Consider the following 21,539-nt stretch of genomic DNA (forward strand, 5'->3'; position numbering starts at 1 on the left):
TAACTTACAGAAAACCTGTGCAGTTTCCCCAGGCAGTCTGCTAAGAAGAACCCAAGCCTGATCTCCATCCAGATCCCAGCCGGTACCCTCCAATGTTGAGATTCTCTCAGTCTGTTTCCAGAATCCCCAGGGAGACCCTTGGGTTATCCCTAGTCCTTAGACACCTCACCCGCTCTCCAGACAAGAAACGACCCAACTTCTCCTGCTGGGGCCAGCACACAACAACAAAACCACATCTAGACCCTGGGCAGGGAACCTGGCACATCATCAGAGGGGCCACCCAGGGTCAGGACGGGCCATAGTGACCCTTAGACTCCCCTGGAGGAGGACAGAACATCCTAAACTGATCAAACCCTACCCCAGTCATTCACACCACAAATCCTGAGGGGGCTCCCAGATACAACATGTCTTCAAAATCCCCCCACGAGGCTCATGGCTACAGCTGAGTTGACACGCTAGGAGCGATGGACTTGGGAACAAGAAGCCCAGAGCCTGGGACATTCTCCCAAGCAGACATGCCTAAGGGGAAATAGGCAACACAGGCTGCAAAGACCAGGATGCCTTGGGAGACTCCAGTTAGGCTAGCTATTCAACGGCAGGTTTAATATTAACTTCACTGAGTCACCCGTTTCTTCCCTCGTTACTGCTGACCGATCTCAAAGACTTCTACTGAATGTTAATCAGACACTGGAGGAGTGGGGAGGGGCTTTCTTCGCTGTCTGCTAACTCCTCCGCCTCTCTGCAAGCCCCACCCCTATTTCTGTTTTCATCAACAAAACAAGTTTTAGCTACTTACTATCGAAGTCTTCCAAGGTAAGTTTGCTGCTCAGGTGGCCATGAGTCAGCATTTCCCTACCCAGACCTTTCACAGACACCTCAGAGAATCCAAACAAGCCGCAGTAGCCTCCCCACCCCCACCCCTTCATGGAAATGGCCTTGAGGTTCAGACCCCAAGTGTTCATCAAGCCTGGCAGAGCACTGATACACATGACTACCACACAAGGGGCAGCCCCTACCTTCCACCTCCTCCCCATGCACAACCACTCTGCAAATGCAGGAATGGCTTCCAAAGGGCGGATGACAAAGTGTCAACTCTCAACTTCCCAAGGAGTTTTGAGTAGTTGCTTTTAATTTTCAAGAGTCACTGGAGAATACTTATAGTGCGGGACTGGCAATCTTCCTAATCCTCCTTTATTAAAAAAGAACACTGTCCTCACACTGATAGTGTGGGTGGGGGCTGGCACTGGCTAGGGTAGGGCCCCTTTACTGTTGTGCTGGCACACCAACATGCACGAGTGTCTCACTGGGTCCCTCAGACCACATCCCTTGAAGCTAGGCCTCACATTGCATTAGAGAAAGAGTAAGTGTGTAGATCAACAAAGACAGCCACTAGGTTTAAGGTGACTGTCACTGGAGGCCACACCCCTGGGTTACACCCAGGGTTAGGTCTTTGGAATGCAAGGCCTCCTATCAGCTGCCCTTTGAATTTCTGATTAGCTGCTAAGGAGACCATTTCTCCATTCATGCATTCCAGAGTTTACTCAGCAGTGAGAGGGGCAGGACTCCTTAAACCCAAAAGGACTAAAGGAACCCCTTCAGACAAATAAAAGAGGGAAGGAGCCATGGTGGGAAGAGAGCCCAGAGGATGAGGAAATGGAGTATGGAGCAGAGAGCCAAAGGAAGAACTAAGGGTCTCGAGGTACCTACCACTCCAAAATGGCAGGGGGGAGGCATCTGCAGGGGACCGAAAGGTCAACATCTCCACTCACTGGCGCATCAGGAGTGAAGGACGAGCCTGCTTCTGACCAAAATGTGGAGGGCACAGGGAGTCATGACACCAGAAGATTCTCTCCCCTGGTTGTTCTTGTTACCTTGGTTCCACCAGCCAGAAGAACAGACTACATTGTGCACCTGCGGTTTGTAAGAAAAAGTGAAGACCAGAGGGACCCCAGGCCAAGGCTACCACTTCCAGTCCTGAGCATAACCCTAAATCTACCTTGGCCATGGTACAACCACAACACGGACACGCGCAAACTCAAATAAAGGCTAGTCCAGCACCGGGCACTCAGTGGCACGGTCTTTTCTAAACTTAGACGCATGCGCACTGCAGGACCCAAGCCTCGGGACTCCAATCATGTGACGCTGGCTCAGCACCTCCTCCTAACCACCATCTCTGTCCTCCCCACCCCTGCCTTTGGCAATAAACCTGCTACAGAGCATCGCACCCTTCAAAAATAACCCCACCCAGACCCTCCTTCCTCCACTCCTGTAGAGGGGAACTGTTGGCGCCCAGCACCAAGGCTCCACTGCATCCCACTGAGACATTCGGACACCTCCTCTCCCCAGCTCCCTCACCGGGAAGGGATATCATGTCCTCCTCCCTCCCTCCAGTTGTCCTTCCCAGCATATTCCCAGCAATGTGTATGCACACTCTTTCAACATATACTGAACCCCCAAACCGCACCGGATGCCTCATTTCGGTTCCCTGTCCTTGAAAAACCTTGGAGTGTAGCTTTTCCTAGATGGTCCCCTGTGGCCACACTGCAGAACTGTCCCATCGGCTGACTGTCCTCCCCCCAGTACTTACTGGGGTCCCATCTCCTCCTGAGACCCTTCCCATCCCCTCGTATTCTCTACCACCACTGTGGATTGACCCTGGCACCCTTTTCCCAGTGCACACAACCATCCCTCAGCAAGCCCTGTAGAGGGAGGCCCGAGCTGGGCCGAGCTCTTCACCTCCTCTCCCACCATTAGTCCACCAATAAACTGACCTCTGACCTCTCTGCATCCAAAGCCAGCCAGGCGGAGCTTCTTCTGGGGAGATTCAGGAAGGACACAAAACCCAGCAAAACTCCTCCCACACCTAATCAGTTTTTTGTAAAAGGCCATAGGCCCCTTGGGCTAACCTAATCTTGTCCCTCCCCCTCCCCCCAGATCAGTTGTCTGATCTGCTTGCATGCTGCTGCCTCCGGACAAGCTCTGTTGGGTCATTTCCCTATCAACCTTGTCTCTTCCCTATCAACTCTCTTTCAAATTTCTGCCAAAATGTACCTCCTCCGGGAACCCTTCCACGATGCCCTATAGAAGACATCCCTTGCCGGTAAGTACTTTGTTATCTGTCTTTGTCTTGTTTCAGTGACCTTATCACCACAGTGATGTTCTTTCACTTGGAAGTCTCTGCCAAGGGGCCAGGGACTCCATCCACTAGAACAGGATCACAGCTCATCACTCAGGTGCGCTGAGTGAGTGAGTGAGTGAGTGAGTGAGTGAATGAATGAATGAATGAATGAATGATACTACTGATGGGCCTTAACACAGAGAGCCCTTACTGCCCCGTTTAGGATTCTTCATGGTCTAATCAGAACATCTGCAGTCTGAACCCGACCAGGGCCCCGTCGTTTCTGTCTATCTGTCTATCCCCATACTCCAGGCCAAGTTTAGACAATGAGAACAGTATCAGAGAAGGGGGTAGGGAAATGCTAACAGAGACATCACTGTGTGCCCATGCTAGAAACGGCTATAGGACCCACAGCTGCAAACAGGGACAGCTTGGTGAACTGCAGTGCCTACTGTACAAGTCAAATACAGACACAAGAGGGGAGGCAGGCAGACCACAGAGACTCTCTATCCCATGATAAGATGATCTGGACCTTGAGGAGAGGTTCCGTCATAAGTCTACCAGCAGTCTCTTACAGCCTGTGGAGTCTTTCTATCTAAAAAGAATAATCAGAGGTGGGAGCTGTCGCTCAGTGGTACATACAGCACTTGCCCGGCATGTGACTGTCCCCAGTATAATCAGAAACCAATGACAGTATCAATGTTATATCTATTTCCATCGGCGTGGAGAACACTCAATGGTTCAATAAGGTACACAAAGTGCAAGAGATGTAGTCACTCCCGCTGTTAGACCATCCTGAGGGTCACACCACTTGGGCAAAGGCAGTCCTTTGCAGTGGAGTGCTGAGATGGCTCCCTCTAGGTCTGAACCCGACAAGGAGCTCACAGGGGCTTCTCATGAAGGTCTGTGGGTGACGGCCATTCTCAGACCCGCTGAAGTGTTAGAACATCTTTCCCTAGGCACGGGTGTCTCCAGGAGACCTCTGCAAACGACTTGCCCATCCAGAGTCTATCCCTCAGCCTGCAGATTTGTCACATCACCGAGTCCCTGCAGGACAGAAGACCTATGTCCACATCTGCTAGACTCCAGGAAGAGAGCCTTCCTCAGGCTCCTCCCATTTCCGATAAGCGATAAGGGAGATGCTCCTCTGACAAAGAGAGAGCGGTGGAAACAGCAGATAATCAGGCTGGAGATGTGTAGTGGACAGCTCTTTTGTCCAGGGTGCTTCCTCTGTTTATCTAGGAGTGCTGATATGGTGACCTCAGAAGGAAACACAAACACCACCAAGGTCATCAACAAGGACTGGCCCCAGCGGACTGGACAGAGTGCTCAAAGACAGGCAGCAGGGCTCTGTGTGGGGCAGGACCCTCAAGCAGCTTCCCCAGGGCCGGCCCTGTGGCCAGCAGAAGGACCTAACCTGAACAATTAGAAGGCATCGTGGAAGGAAGGGCCAGATGCTGCTGAAATATAGCTTTAAAAAAAAAAAAAAACTAACAAGTCTCTTTCCGGCTACCCCATCTGTGAGCAACAGACTGGAAGGAAGACAGGGAATGGGGGATGGGCAACAAAAACCTGACCAATCTGGGGACATAGCCAAAGGACAGACTCTTGGTGACTTGGTACCAGGAAGTGGCTAGAGCCAGTCATTACCAGAGTTGGGGATAATGGTGGGGGACAGGTGTCCTGGGTGGTGGCTGGACTCTGGGCATACTTAGAGACATAGAAGCCCACCAAGGAAGGCTGAGGTCTGGATTGTACCATTCTCTCCTGCTCCAGCACCAGGTGTTTCCTGAGCAGAGGAGAAAGAAGAAGCACTTGGGACAAGACGGTCAGAGCACTTGCAAGTGACAAGAGGAACAGAGACACTGGAACGCCAGTGAAGCCAATAGAGGAGGGGCAGCCAGTGTCCAATCAGCAGACAGGAAGACAAAGCAGAAACAAAACAACCATCTAGGTGGAGAGCGGGCAGGTGCTCCAGCCACCGGCTTTGCTCTCCACTACGACCTCTCCACGAAGGAGGAATCCAGTCCGGAGGTGAGCAAACACCTTCCATAGTGGAGAAAGGAGATCCAGCAACAGGGGCAATTGAGTCAACAACAGACTGCAAATGCCATACACACACACACACACACACACACACACACACACACACACACACACACACACACACACACACAAAGAGAGAGAGAGAGAGAGAGAGAGAGAGAGAGAGAGAGGGAAGTGAGGAGGCGGGAAGAAGGAGAAAGGAACAGACCCATGGCAGAAGCAGCATACAAACACTAGTCTTGGAACAACAAGGAAGGATTTCTTCCTCCTCAGACCGTTGGAGAAAAGACTTCCAGTGGCATACCCACAGCAAAGCAAAGGGACCCTGCACTGTACGTCTGGAGAAACAGTGGGTCCAGCTGGACGCGGAAGCAGCTTCCAGCTTTTGCCTCCTACAGGCGCATTCACAAAAGGGTGTTTTCATAAGGAGTCATTGCACAGGCGCCGGAGAGGGATGTCCTTGCTACCTACAAACGTTTCCTTGTATGGACCCCAACGTGCCACATTCCTCTGACAGACTTAGTTCATTTCACCGTTAGTTATTTCCCCCCCTGGGGCTATTTTGGCTGCAAGATAGATTCTAACGAAACAACAGGGATTTGACACATAAAAAAGATTCGTAAGGACGGGTTTGTCATAATCCTGCTGAGCTAGGAGCTGTCTAGAGTTCAGCCCAAGTGCTCTCTACCATTGGAGCACACCCCCACCCCCAACCCTTTCTGAGGCAGGGTCTTGTTACACTTCTCAGGCTGTGCTCAATCCCCCCACCCCCTCCCACCTCAGACTTCTGGGTACAGGGATCCCTGGATGTCCCCACTTGAACTTCTCTGTCTTTAACCTTTGAGAGTACCTTGAAACCCCAGCAGGATGGCACCTGGAAAGCCCCTAGCCAAGACATGCCACCTGCCCTATGTCCTGTCACATATCTGATGCCCTCGGAGGGTAATCAGAAGCAGGAGGGGGGCGAATGGAAGGGGACAGAGTCCAGGGTCCCAGCTCATCTGCAGCTTGTGACCCAGCTCTGACCCAGACCATGCCAGAGGCTCAACCTGCCTGCCTTTGCAACAGCCTGATAACTTCAGTCAGAATCGCCCTCCAGGCCGTCAATGTGCTTGGAAAAGATCGTGGCATCCCACGTAAAAGATGGTTTGATAACAGATATAAAGTGACAACAGACACCTTCAGACACACCTACAAGCCTGAACTACCCAGAACCAGCCTGGCATACCCAGAGCTCATAGAAGGGCATTTTCACCCAAACACGCACTATTTAACCTAGTTAACTCTCAACCTTCCCTGCCCAGGGCTAAGCAGACCATGCTGTCCTCAAACACACAGACATCCCGCCTTTGATGCTACCACACCCAGCTCAAGGTTATCTTCTGGCAACAAACATCGTAAGCTCTCAGCTCATCTTTTAGATCAATGACTGGTTTCCCTGCCTAATAACTGGTGATGTTTGGAAACACAGTGGCTCTTTCAGGCATGACCAGGACTGAAGAGGGTGGTCACCAGCAGACGGCAAAGCAAAACAATTCCTTTATTTGTGCCCCTATAAACAGGTATCCTGTGTAAAGCGCCGTGAAACACATGCAGGGTTCAAGAGTGTATCACGGAATTCTCCAGAGAAAACCTGTGAGCTGGAAGAATGCCCTACTGGGGGAGGTCTGGGTAGGAGGAGGCATTGAGCAGGTACCAACACTTCTCCCCAACCCAGCCAACCCCTAGACCACTCCCCCCATGTAGCTGAGCAAAGCAGACCCTCTGCTGCCTCCCACATGGACTCCACCACTGGAAGATGGGGGTGGGGGGAGTGTTTCCAGTGTCAGGGACGTGTGGGTTCCCAACATAAAAGGAGAGCGGGAATTTGCTGTCCCTATCATAGCAAGCTGCAGCAAGCCAGGTGCCGGGAGGATCAAAGCCCAGAGCCACCTCCCAGCTAATCCCCGCCAGGAATGCTTCCTCCCCGGCATTGTTTTCTTTTCTTACCTACAGGCAAGATGTACAGCTCCCACACTGACACTGGCACAGGGTCCCACACCCCCACATTGGCAGGTCTGGACGCCCCACCTTCCCCAGACTGTCCATCAACCCCCACTTCAAAGGGGCTGTCACAGTGCCTCCTGTCTGGCAGTGATGCAGGTGCTCTGGGGCAAAGAAAGGGGCTGGTTTCCACTCTGGAGGCCTGGGGTTGTGTCCCACACCTGCTTTCACCTTCTGAACATCCCAACTAGCTCCTGTTTCCTCAGTGAAATAATGAAAACCCATGATGACGTCAAAGGACTCAGTGGCCTTGATACTGTTGACACCCATCTGGGATCAGACATACATTAACGTTGGGACGCTGAGGCAGGGACAAGGAGACACCAGCCACACGGCCCCTCTAGGTTTATCTCCCAAGTCCTTTGTCTATCCCAGTGCACTCGCCCCCCCACAAACTCCCACCCCACCTTCCACCCCCACCCCCACCCCCCACACTCCTCCATTCAGGTGCTGCACTAGCCTAGCTCATCTCCGATACATCTTTGACAGGGTCAGAGTGTGAGAGCACACTAGAGCTGCTGAGGGATAAAAGGACAACTGGAATAGACCAAGCCCCTGCCATGTGGGCCCTGGTAGGACCCTGACCATAATGGATCAGTTCTAATCTCCAATGTGGCAAATAGGTAATGAGGTCACTTTTTAGATGCCCGGAAGGGGCTGTGGTTTTGGAAACAGAGTGTGTATTCTAGAAGGTGTATACACCTAGTCAGGCAACTGAGAGAAGAGACAACTGGAACTATCCTGGGAAGAAGCTGCGGGAAGAGGAAAGGAGGGACAAAGGTGGAAAGGGAAGGGGGAGGGAGGGGGGAGGGAGGGAAGATGCAGAATCTTGCTGTTCTATTCATTGCAGGAAGGTTTTCCTGTGACAGCCCTTCTCTGCTAAGGCACTGAGATTCTTAGGAGTATTACTGTGTTCTCCAAGGATCGAGGTTTTCCCACCTCTCTGGACCAGACAGATCAGTTACTGTGAGGATGAGCTAATAGGAAATTGGGGGGCGGGGCTTGGCGGCGGTCGTTTCTTGCTTCTGGAAGTACAAACCTGCCCTCCATGCATGAAGAAGGTCAAGACCCAGCAGATACAGCCTGTGATCGTGAACTTCCAGCCTCCAGAACAACTAGCCACAATAAAGCTCTCTTCTTTATCAACTACGTACTCTCAGGTACTCTGTCGCGGCATCACCCAGCAGACTAACATGGAGAACATCTGGCCTGGAGAGATGGCTCCGTGGTTAAGAGCACTGACTGTTCTTCCAGAGGTCCTGAGTTCAGTTCCCAGCAACCACATGGTGTCTCACAGCCATCTGGAGTGGGATCTGATGCCCTCTTCTGGTGTGTCATAAGTGGCAGTGTACTCACATATGTAAGGACAGTGCACTTACGTAAAACAAATAAATCTTTTAAAAAAGAAAAATGGGGAACATCCCACCGTTCTCACAGTGGAAGCCTTGCTGAGGGAAGCACACCAGGAGCTCCAACCTGTCACCTCCTCATCCCCCTCCAACCCTTCTTGGGGCATTCCACGAATCCTAAGGATGTCTTCACCAGGAAGCAATGGCAGCAGGGTCGTATTCACCGTGTTGCTCTTGCTAACACAGATACTGCAAAAAAAAAAAAAGCGTCAGAAAGCAAACACTGAACCCACACAGAGCTGGCTTCCCTACCCAAATCTCCAACTGGGCTATGACACTGCAGAGTTTCTGCTGCTCTGTAGGCGTCTAGAAGGTACTGAGTTCACATCTCCACAAGCCAAAGGTCAAGCAAGTCTAAAGCCCATCACCATACACAGCCTTGGGTGCTGCACAAGTCCCCACTGTACCCACGGAGCCAATCGTATCCCAGAGAGAAGGGGAAAAGCTCAGGCCCTCACAACCTATCCTAGCACTACAAGGCCAGCCCTGAGTCCACACATTGTGCCAGCCATCCTGCCACAGGGCTTTTATACACTGCTTCTGTGATCAGAACACTCATGTCTTCCCAAAACTCACAAGTTGGAACCTAATCTCCAAAATGGCGGTATTGGAGGCTGAGTACCCAGGCACTCAGGTAATGAGAGTGGAGGTCCAACATCAGGATAGGTATCGTTAGCCAAGAGTTGGCTAGTCCTTCTACCACATGGAAACACATAGAAAGCACACTCTGTAAAGCAGAGAATAATCTTACCCAGTGCCATGTATTTGCCAGTGGTGTCTTGGTCATGGACCACTAGCTTGGAGAAACATGCGCCAAACACCTAAATTAGGCTTCATTTCACGATAAGTCCCCAATCCATCTACCCCCCCCCACGCTAATGTCAAGGTCATCTGTGTATCTTATTGTCTACCAGACTGGGACAGTACCTAAGCCTCTCTGTCCTCAGTGAGGAGCCCAAAGCCAGCCAGGAGCCTCAGAGAATCAGGTGTCAGGGTGGCAAAGATGTTATACTGTGCGATAGATACCCTGTGACTGCATGACCATGTGACATCCCACAGGACAAGTAGGGTGTCAGTGTCCCTGCAGAATGACTGGGTGAGCCTGACCTCCAAGGTCCGCTAGGACCTTCTCGGTGTAACTTCACTTCAGCACACTTCTTCTATCAGGAAGCAGAGGGACACCTGAAACAGTCAGGTATGCCAATACCAACAGGAGCGTGGCCTAGTCACATGGTTAGTAAGACTTTACACCAAGTCCACTGAATACTGACCTTACCTGGGCTTCACCGTCTTCTCTAGATGGTTTCCCTATGCAAGTCTTCTTGAAAATGTCTTAGTCTGTATGCTTTTAGAAGCCATCTTGGGAACTTGGGAGGGTATTAAAGCAGGAACATGAGTTAAGATTCTGAGGGCTTGGGACTAGAGAGGTGACGCAGCATAAGAGTAAATATTGACCCCAGGCATTGTACATACACATGCATACACAAACACACACACACAATCTAAACTACCCAACTTTTATTGTATGTGTGTGTGTGTGTGTGTGTGTGCTTCTGCAACACATGGCCTAAAATAAATCTTTTTCCTTATTTATAGTCGCTGCTGAAAATGTTCAATGTCCCCAGCCCTAGGGGCTGCCCACTTGCCCCGTAGAAAATGAGTGGTGAGCACTGTTTCTTTGCAAACACTGCAAGGTTTCAGAAAGCAGTCCAGAGCGGATTCTATCGCCTGGGCCAAGGATGAGTTCAGGCTCCTTCTCAGCTTCTAGATTAGCACAAGCACAGAGTCCTTCTCAGACCTCACAGCTTCCATCCCAGCATCCAAAAGCAGATACCCAGAGAGGCAGGGCCACCATTCCAGAGCCAACTAGCAATTCCTCCACATCCCTAAACCGCACATACTCGCTGACCAATGAAGGTGGACAGTCATGACCCAGACTCTGAGCACTGCTTTTCAACTGCAGCCATTCAGGCAGGCGTCAGCTAAGAGTACCCGAAAGACACAGCCTTCTGTCCTTGTCTCCCACTCAGCGGGTTTTGGAGACCCCTTCTTGGAACATAAATGGACTAAGACATTGCCCTAGTCACGAGCCAGCACCTTTCAGTGGGGGGCTATCCCAGATCAAGCTGTACTCCCCTGAGCTGTCTGGATTCCCTGAGCAAGTAACTCCAGACAGAGTACATAAAGATCAGGAGTATCGGGGGACCCTGCAGAAGCATAAAGCCCCTTCTTACCTGGGATCCCCCTTTTAATGAGGTTTTCTAACCTAAGCCCAGAATAGACCTTCTACGTGAAGAGAAGGTTAACAAAAGAGCAAAGCTGCTGGGCCAGCCCAACACTGACATACACCAAAATCCCTTTACTGAGGAGCTCACTCCACACGCTCTCTCTCAACATCTGTCTTAGCTTGCTTCCTATTGCTGTGATGAAACATCATGGCCAAAAGCAGCTTGGGAAGGAGAGAGTTTACCTCAATTTACAGCTTACTACCAATCATGAAGGAAAGTCAGGGCAGAAACCTGGAGGCAGAGACTGAAGCAGAAACCATGGAAGAACACTGGGTACTGGTTCGCTCTCCTGCCTTCTTATTACAACCCAGACCTACTTGACAAGGAATAGCATCATGTACTGTGGGCTGGGCCCTTCCATACCTAAATCATTAATCAAGAAAATGTCCCACAGACTTACCTAAGGACCAACCTGATAGACACTTTCTCAGTTGACGTCCCTTCTTCTCGGATGACCTGAGCTTGTATCAAACTGACAAAAAAACTAACCAGAATGACTGACCCCTGTTGCTTGCCATACAAATGTGTTACTGTTCCCTTTCTTGTTCATTCCCAATATCTCATGTTAATATCAAATTATGAAATATGACACAACCACCATCTTTAAAATAATTCAAACACGTTTAAAAAATATCCAATGTCTCTTCAAAAATTCAGTCTCACTAAAAAATCCAAAGTCTCTTGACTGTAGGCTCCTGTGAAATCAAAAACTAAGTTCCGTACTTCTTATCCCAAGAGGAAATAACCAAGGCATAGTCACAATCTGAGCAAGGCAAAACCAACATCCAGCAGTATACATTAAATGTGGAGCTCAATGTCCCGCTTCTGGGATCCACTCTGGATGTCCTTGGCATCAAAGGACTTGAGCAGCTCCATCTCTCTAACTCTGCCATTCACTAACTCATCTCACAGGCTCAAGCCAGCTCCTGTCCACAGTAGCTGATGTCCTTGGCAGTCATCCCAGAGTCTTAGCACCTCCAATATGCTGGAGTCTTCACAGGCTGCACCCTCGTCAATGGCTTCCTGGCCTCTCTTTGGGGCCTCTGATCCTGTCAATGTTGCAAGGTTTTAACCTTCATCCTCTGCTCATGACACCCCCCCCCCAAATCCTAAGGCCTCACAGTAACCCAGGGTGCACCTTTGCCAGCTGCCTTCCCTGGTCTCTCCCAGTGCCTAGCTTCAGCTGCTCCTCTTGACTCTTTCAATCCTGCATCCTTCACGTGCCAACGCCAGCACCACTTGGAAGATTACACATCACCAAGTCAGCTGCCATCGAGACATGCAGCCTTGGTCCCCCCTGGATCACAGCTTCTATGTGCTGACCCTGAGGAAACACACCTAGATTGTACCTCAATGATGCTGGTCTCTTCTTAGTCACACCTGATTTCTCAACCCCAGCTGACCAGCATCAATTGTCCCCAAAGCAAAGGTTTTATTTTCCCAGATGGTCATCAAACATAACCCACGAGCAGCCTTGACAGTCCTTGCTTCCCTCTGAAACGTCCCAAGCCAGGCCTCCATTACCTGCATGGCTCTCAGCATTGTCTTCCTATCTCCCAAACACCCCACTAGCTCTGAATGCTCAATGGCTTTTCCAGCCCAGCATTCCAGTCTCTTCAACAATCCTCTCCCCAAAACAACATGGCCAGGTCTAGCACAGCAGTTCCACAACCCTGATTGCAATTTCTGACTTAACTGGGATTTCTACTACTATGATAAAACATCATGGCCAAAAGTAACTTGCAGAGGAAAGGGTTTGTTTCAGCTCACAGCTTGAAGTCTGTTATGGAAGGAAGTGAAATCAGGAACTCAAGGCAGGAATTTGGATGTAGGAACTGATGTAAAGACTGGAGGAGCTGGGGATTTAGCTCAGTGGTAGAGCGCTTACCTAGGAAGCGCAAGGCCCTGGGTTCGGTCCCCAGCTCCGAAAAAAAGAACCAAAAAAAAAAAGACTGGAGGAAAGGCACTTATTGTTTTGTTCTCCATGGCTTACTCAGCTGGGTTTTGTTATAGGCCCCAGGACCGCATGCCAAGGGGTTGGCACCGCCCACAGTGGGCTGGCCCTCCCAAGTCAATCATCGATTTAAAAAGTGGCCCACAGACTTGCCTACAGGCCAGGCTTATGGAGATATTTTCTCAATTGTGGTTGCTTCTTCTCAGATGACTGTAGCTTGTGTCAACTTGACAAAAACACAAACCAGCACATGCCCCAAAGGCCTTTTTGTATAGATTTCACTAAAGAACATCAGGAAACAGGGAAGGAGGCTCCAACCTCTGAACAGGCCTGCCCAGGGCTCTGCCTTCACGCTGCTTGCCTGGTGGTACACAGGTTGGGTATTCCTAGGGGAGATACAGTGCAGTCCCAGGAGACAGGGTATGTTCTAATTCCAGAATGTTCCATGTGTCTGAAAATCGAGGCCATGAGTTGTCACTCAGTGGGTGCATCCCTACTGAGTGAGACTACATCACCAGTCCTGTGGTGATTTCACACTGGAGCAAGAAGTTGAGCTGGGGGCTACAGAAGCCCTACACCAGAGCCTGCCAGAAAGAAGAGAAGCCAGGGAGATTATAAACCACCAAGAGCTCATAAAACGAGCATCGGTTGAATTGGGAACGGATAACATCTAAAGTGCACGCAAACTGTATTTCTAATCTGGCTGTAAAGACAAAACAAAATGAAAACAGAAACTACTAAAACTACAAACAAGGGCATCTCTAAAGATCTAGGGAAGTAAGTCACAAGCTCCTGGCTGGTGTCCCAGTGGGGAATGGAGCAGAGCCCACTAGGAGGACTGAGGTATGGCCTTTGTTACCAAGAAGCCCCTCTCTTAGGGGACACTGTCCCCATGCTCAGGAGATCTGACCTCCCCACTACAGAAGCCCTGCCCTACCTCTCTAGAGTCTGGCCACCTCAGTTTGGCATCAGCCATGGGTTGACAGTGCTCTATCACTTGAGAGACATGAGCTAAAGCCATCAAGTGAAGAGGATCCTGGTGGGAGCTTTGTCCCACATCCACGTGCCATGGGCCTTTCTGAGCTATGTTCTTCTCTACCTCAGTCACCAACTCTGGGTGACACAGGCCTGGGACAAGAAGTGCAAGGCATCTGAAAACAGATGGCTGTTTTTAGGATTTCTGTAAAATGCCACAGGAATGCATCTCTCTCTCTTCTCTCTCTCTCTCTCTCTCTCTCTCTCTCTCTCTCTCTCTCCTCCCTCTCTCTCTCTCTTCTCTCTCCTCTCCTCCTCTCTCTCTCTCTCCTCTCTCCTCTCCTCCTCTCTCTCTCTCCTCTCCTCCTCTCTCTCTCCCTCTCCTCTCTTCTCTCTTCTCTCTCTCTCCTCTCTCCTCTCCTCTCTCTTTCTCTCTCCTCTCTCTCCTCTCTCTTCTCCTCTTCTCTCTCTCTCCTCCTCTCTCTCTCCTCTCTCTCTCTCCTCTCTCCTCTCTCCTCTCTCCTCTCTCTCTCTCTCCTCTCTCTCTCTCTCCTCTCTCCTCTCCTCCTCTCTCTCTCTCTCTCTCCTCTCCTCCTCTCTCTCTCCCTCTCCTCTCTCCTCTCTCCTCTCTCTCTCTCCTCTCCTCCTCCTCCCTCTCTCTCTCTCTCTCTCTCTCTCTCTCTCTCTCTCTCTCTCTCTCTCTCTCTCTCTCTGGAAGTAAGGAACAGCAAGCAGCAGGCAGCCTTCCGATAGACTCAACAACTGAAAGAGGAAAGAAAGTTGCTTATGGGCAGACAATGGGTTGAGTGCCTTTGATCAAACCAAGTCTGATGCCTAATTACTTATGACTGTTTGATTTATATAAACCAGTAAATGCTCATTAGACCTAAAGAATGTCTTAGCATCACAGAGGGGAAGTCAACTGTCCAGGGAACCCAAGAAAATGACCTGAAGAAAGACCATCCCCAGTAAAGACTCCCTGGCTACATCAAGATGCAGAAGTGTTCAAACATCGGGACAACCATTGTGGTACAGGGATTGCTTAGGTGCAATTAACACTTAATTGGGAAACTCTGATTAGAGCCATGACCTTTCACAATCAGGGTCTCATCAAATCGGATGAAGACCAAAAAGCCCCGAGGCTCCAGGAAAATGTGATTCTGCCTCAGATTGTTTCAAGACCTAAACCTCAAGGACCGCTAGAACAGCTAGGCTTCCAGCCAGGTACGGTGGCTCACGCCTATAATCCCAGTCACCAGGAGGCTGAGGCGAAAGAATGGCTGCAAGTCTGAACACAGCCTGGGTTTCATAAGGAGAGCATGCCTCAGAAACCAGCCATTCCAGCAGATTGGAGACCTGTCAGACCTCAGAATTATGAGAAGATGCATTTATACGGGGCTGGACAGATGGACACGTGGACAGTCCCCAGTATGGAGTAGCTCCATGGATGAGGTTCCGACTGTCAGTGGTGCAAGAGCAACCGCACAGCACACAGACTCTATCCTAGGAACTAAGGGCTTACATCTGTTCCGGGGCTAACAACTATGAGTACAGCACTCTCGACTGACGCCCGGCAACAACAGCTCCAGTAGCCACAGGATCAAGAGGGAGGGACACCAATAACCCACAAGACACAGTGACACTCAGTAGGTTGGGCTGATGAAACACATTGCCAACTTAGATTTTCCCATTTAAGATGACTTATGGGGAAGTGGTCCCATCATTAAATCATGGAACATCTGTATATGAAACTCTCCTGATGGTTCTGTTTCCATGGAAACCCTAATTGACATTCAGTGTAACTAAGCTCCCAGCTGCTTCCTTCTCTGACCTGCACAGCACCTCCTGTTCTGTGGACGCAACCCCTTCTCGTGGAGTGGCTCACGCTGTCCCTCTGAGCACCCAAGTGCTATGTGACTTGGTTACTCTGAGAAGAGACGCTCCCTGTTTCCTGCCCTAATGAAACTCGTTCTTTCGCTAGGAGGCTAAGGCCTCCAGACGAGCAGAGCTTTCAGAGCTTTTGCTCTTTAAGGGGAGGTGGGGTGGGATGTCAGAGTTAAACAGAGACAAAGGCTGAGCGCGTGCACTGGCCCCACACTGCTGTGTTTCCTAACCTCGAGCAGCAACGGAGGGATCAGTGAACAAAGACTATAATTCCTTTGAGTGTGACTATGGCAGGCAGGTGCAGCTTTCTCCAGGAACAACCTCCAAGAGCCCTGGACGATAGGACCTCGCTGGTGGACTACTGAGGAGACGACGACTCTGGAAATAGAAAGCTCCCTGACTCAATGGAAAAGGATTAACCTGGATGAGTGGTTCTCAGCCTCACCCAGTCAATCCTGAGACTCTGACGCAATTCTGTGGGGCGCAACCCGGAGCTAGTGATTCGAATAGCTACCGCTTTAGTGCTGGCTGGCTGGCGGCTTGACTTTGCGAGCTGCTCCGTCAAACCAATATCCAAAAACATGGACTCTTGCTCGGCATGGAGAGCAGCTGGTTGCTACATCTGCGAGGTGAACACTCAGGAGGTCTCTGTCACATCTTTATGAAAGCAAGCACATTAGCGTGCCGTGCACCTTGCTACCTGAAGCACTTTAGAGACAATTACGGAGAGTGGCGTAAAGGAAAGCAGAGTAGAGGCTGGGAGAAGGGCAGTTGGTAAAGTGCTACCCACACTAGCTAAAGGAACTTGAGCTTGAACCCCAGAACTCACACAAAAAAGCCAGGCATGGAGGATTGCACCTGAAGTCCTATCAATGGGAGGGAGACAGGCAGAGTCCGGGGCTCCTTGACCAGCCAACCAACCTAGGCAGCAAGCTCTAGGTCAGCGAGAGATCCTGCCTCAAAGACAGGGGTGGAGCTGGAGAAATGGCTCACATTTACTGCCCTTGCAAAGGACCAGAGTTCTCAGTGCCCACATGGTGACTTGCAGCCACCTGTGCCTCAGGATATGTGACACCCTCTCCAGACCTCTTCAGGCTCAAAGCATGCACATGGTGCACATACATACATACATACATACATACATACATGCATGCATATATACACATATAGGCAAAGCATCCATAGGCACAGAATAAAATAATAAACCTTTTTTAAAATGTCTTTTTTATGTGTAAGTAGAGGCATCTGCAGAGGCCAGAGGAGAATGTGAGATCCCAGGAGCTGCGGTTACTGGTAGCTGTGAGATACACAAAGCAGATACTTAGGATAAAACCTGGGTCCTCTGGAAAAGCAGTACATGCTCTTAACCTCTAGGCCAGTGGTTCTTCACCTTCCTGATGCTATAACCCTTTAATATAGGTCTTCGTGCTGTGGTGACCCCCCCAACCATAAAATTATTTCGTTGCTATTTCATAACTGTTGCTTTGCTGCTGTTATGAATCTGCTAGTGTAATTATCGGAAATGCAGAATAGCTGACCTCTAGGAAAGGGTCATCAGACGCCCCCCTCCCCCATGGGGTTGCAACCCATCCTCCTAGGCCACCTCTCCAAGGCCAACATAAATAAATCTTTAAGTAAACAAAAAGTCGAGATGGGCAGTGCCTTTAATAGAACCACTCAGGAGGCAGGGGCGAGCCAGTTTTTATGAACAGAGAACAGCCTCGTCAATCTAGTAAGTTCCACATCAAGCAGACTACAGACTACACAGTAAGAAGTTGTCAGAAAGAGAGAGAAGGGGGTGGGGGGAGGGAGGGAGGGAGAGAGAGAGAGAGAGAGAGAGAGAGAGAGAGAGATTGAGAGATTGAGAGAGAGAGAGAGAGAGAGATTGAGAGAGATTGAGAGATAGAGAGAGAGAGAGAGAGAGAGAGAGAGAGGATCTCCTAACAAGAGTGAAAGGCTATCACTGCCTAGACTTCAACATAGTAACAGGTTCAGATAGACATCGCCTTGGATGTTGGAATCACTAAGCTAGTCTGGGCTACAACAAGCCTGTCTTAGAATAACAACAACAACAACAAAATAACCCCAAACATATAAGGGAGGAGGATAAAGAAAATCTGACACATGACACAAAAGGTTAGTATATCAAAATGAAGGGTACACAAAAGTTCACAATTTACTCTTTCAAGTTTTCTAAAAATATGAATTTTTTTTTAAGTGTGAGAAAGGTTTTCTCGGTTCCCACGGACCACGCTGGTCCGTTGTTCACTGCAGTTTTCTTTCTATGCTAAAATTCAGATGCTGTGTGTGAATGGTAAGCCCTCAGAATGAGTAAAAAAAAAAAAGCTTAACCACCACAGCCATCCCCTGAGATACACAGTGTCCGTCATGTGTGGCATCAAGCAAAAAAGTGACCCACTGAGAAGGCAGAGCTGGGAGGAAGCAGGGATTGGTGTAATGAGACCATGGTGGGGGGGTAAGGGAAACACCTTGATCTTCCGTTTTTCAGGATATGTTAGGTGACCACCAGGCCCACTGATCCCCAGCCCACAGGATACACATGACCCTTCTGGGCTGATGTCTGTAGTCACAGGTCCATCAGGAAGACCTATCTACCCCTGGAGCATCGGGAGTCTCTGACTGGCTGCCCTGCCTTTGAGAACTCACGCAGGGAAAGGTCCGTTATTAGGAAACCTAAGCCTTCTGGCTCCCTGGGGAGACAAGGCATCAGCAAATAGGTGGCTCAGTAGCTGACATCAACCCAAGGTGAGATGCTGACCAATGCCCTGGCCCTGTGAGCCACAGCCAGCAAACCGGGGATTTCAGGGGAACTCAGTACACTCCTGGGTCTGAAAGAGGCAGCTTGTGCTGGGTCTGCCCAAATGCAGGAGGCTATGTGTCTCCCTGAGCCTGGGAACCTCTAGTTTGAGAGGGTTCAAGGTATCTAGGACACATGCACAGAAAGAAATGAGGGATGGGGAGAATTAAAGGACAAATAAGGAAGCAAACGAATCTCAAGGCTCATGGTCTCTCTCGACAATAATATCTGTCACTGCCTTCACCCCAAATGACAGATCTGTCATTCACCCCCACCAACCCCAGGTGGTCCAGCTGCCACAGATCCACAGTTTCTCATGCAGCTAGCCATGGAACAGCGTGATGGAAACCCAGGCAGAAACTGGGAGCTATGACCGAAAGACTGCACTGCAGTCATGTGACTGCACCAGGGTCAAGGCCGAGCCCAGCTGATTGGCACAGCACTCCTGAAGAGGCTGCATCCTCTGAGAGAAAGGCCAGCTGAACCAAGAAAGAAGGGAATGGTGTCTCCTGGGACTGCTACCTTCCACCAAAGGCAGTGAGCATAGCCTGCAACGCATGTGGGCGGAGCCACCTGCTGTCCCCTCAAACAGTCCTCACCCAAGCAGGCTAGCTTTCAGGCACCAGTGTTTTCATTAAACAGATCCAAACACCTCTGCGAAATCTGGCAGTGTGTGTGGTCCTGAATACAGGATCCAGGAACGCCACTGGGGTAGCCTCAACTGAACAAATGTGTCGGGGGGCGGGGACCCCAGTTTCGCAAGCCTGCTCTTCTGGATGCCTGGCATCTTTGGAGAACAGAACCTTTACTTAAAATGTTAAACAAGAGGTTACGCGCTTCCTGGCGGGTCTGTATGAAGACTAGCACCCATTTTGAGATGGAGACAAAGGGAATAATTCTTGCCATTTTACTGTAAGGATCTCAGGGAGACTGCCCCCACATGCTATCCAGAAAGAACAATTCCTTTGTGCTACCAGCCTAGTCAAGTACTGGCTTTGTATCTACAGTTCGCAACAGGGGGCCTGACAGACATTCCTCACAGGCATTAGCCATCAACTTTCACTGAGATGGCAACGGAAACGTGACTTCTTCCCAAGAAAGTAACACCCAGTGAGATCCCCAAGTCTGTAAAAAATAAGTACAAACTACTCTTTTGAATGTTAAAGACACGTATTGCAAAGCGAAACTCTTAGAAGGAAAAAAAAATCATGACCCTGGAAACATTGATTGAAACCCTGGGAAAACTTGCACATTTCCCAACCCCCTCCACACACACGCATACGCACCCTTTTCGTAAAGATAAGCTAGAATGTTTCCCAGCTGGGCACAGAACCCCTAACATCTCCCACACACACTCATGCAAAGCATGTGGGCATCAGACAAGGATTAAACAGAGCCTGAGTCAGGTAATCCCTGGCCCAAGGACACAAAGCTATCTTGTCCTTGGAGTTCAGTGGCAAGTGAGAGATCTAACACGCACTTCTCAGGGAGTATCAGAAGGAGGGGCATGGCTACTTTGCTCTCAGGACATAAGCAGGAAGACTTGTGACAGACAGCATCCCCCCCCCCTTAGAACACCCTGGATGGGACAAGGGCTAAGAAAGCTTGAGAGGCCTTGCAGCCAACCCAGCCTAACCAGTGGGGGACGGGAGTGGGAGGTGGGGCTGGCATGAGGTCACTGTCCCTATTATAAAAAGCTTCTTTGGCCCCAAGAAGAAATCATATCAGAGGAAAGAAAAAACCACAAGTGTGCCCTTAGCTTTTATATAGGATGGTCCTTGGGTGCTCGACTCCAGACAACCCCTCACCACTCAGAAAGGTCCTCAGTGCAGACCTGTCTTCAGCACCACTTCACAGGAGCCTAAGGACAGTTCTAGAACCACCTGGCAGCACAGGGCTGAGGCAGGTGTGAGAACCACCTTGTTCCCTCAGTCTCCCCTGCTCCATCACCCCCAGAACAAACAGGCAGGGCCAGTTTGTCCCCAGCAGCTCCAGGTTGAGGCCTTCCCCTTATTTGCATAAAACCATCTGGCACCACAGGAGCCAGAGAACTGGAGTTCCCAAGACGCATGGTTCTGACAACAGGCAGAACAATGTGGCAGAAACAACGAAAGGCCACGCCATAATTCCAGAGGTTAAAGGGACACAGGACAACAGAGATCACAATCTGCCAAAAGTCTCTGTCAGCTCAGCCCCCACTTACTCTCCCAGCTCATCCTGGCACCGAGAACTGACCCAGGCTGCCTGGAGCTGGGCTGGGCTGGCAGTGGGTACACAGCTGAACTCAGAGGCCCCAGCTGGACATTTACCAACTGTCCCAACCACAAACACCCACAGGGCCAAAGTCAGCACTAACGCTCCAGTGCGTGCCCAGTCCCATCAGAGCCCTGTTGGCCACAGGTGTCTGAGTTCACCCAGGAAGGTCCCAGAAACCAGAACAAGGAAACCAGTCAGTGCTCCAGCTGGGAAGGGGTTGGAGCACTGACTGGTTTCCTGGAGATATGACTACAACCCACGACCTACCCCACAACAGGGGCCACTTCTACACAGACTTTCCTCAGGCTAGCTGCAAAATTAGAGGGCACCCAGCTACTTGGCCAGCAGTAGACAAGGAGGAGTTGGGATTTTCAGAAAAAAGCATTGACGAGATCACTTTTAAGTCAGCCCTGAAGCTGAGGGACCGTGCCGGTGTTTGGTCATTACCATGAGCACACTGTAAAGCCATTTCCGGCACTCACAGAAAGATAGTGGGAGCACCGGGCATGCTGAGGATGGGGCCAGAGCTTTGCGAAAATCTCCAAAACTAACTACACATGCATGCACTGTGTCTCTAAAGCTGAGCCTCTGAAGATGACCGGAGGACCAGACAGGAGGAGAAACGTGATCGTTCGCCACCGTGTGAGAAGGTTATAGCGTGAGAACCGTTTGCCTTCAATTGTTCTGTTAGTTTTACCATCTCTAGCAAAATGTCTTACAAGAGCAGTGTGTGTATCCTGATGACCCA

The 21,539-nt window shown here is 50.2% G+C and overlaps 1 protein-coding gene across 7 annotated transcripts in view; it reads right to left on the bottom strand.

Moving 5' to 3' along the window:
* Tns3 (tensin 3) overlaps positions 1–21,539 on the bottom strand; it is a 232,017-nt gene that overhangs the window by 201,021 nt on the left and 9,457 nt on the right. For 2 of the 7 annotated variants that reach the window (XM_063273400.1, XM_008770335.4), the window contains exon 2: positions 8,634–8,805. The exons of 4 other annotated variants lie outside the window; for them this stretch is intronic. In XM_063273400.1, coding sequence (XP_063129470.1) covers positions 8,634–8,723 — 90 coding nt within the window. In that variant the 5' untranslated portion in view covers positions 8,724–8,805. The remainder of the gene's footprint in view (positions 1–8,633; positions 8,806–21,539) is intronic. One more of the 7 variants, XM_063273401.1, reaches the window with a different exon arrangement.

This window comes from Rattus norvegicus, chromosome 14 (genome assembly GCF_036323735.1).
Source record: "Rattus norvegicus strain BN/NHsdMcwi chromosome 14, GRCr8, whole genome shotgun sequence".
NCBI classification, from domain to species: Eukaryota; Metazoa; Chordata; class Mammalia; order Rodentia; family Muridae; genus Rattus; species Rattus norvegicus.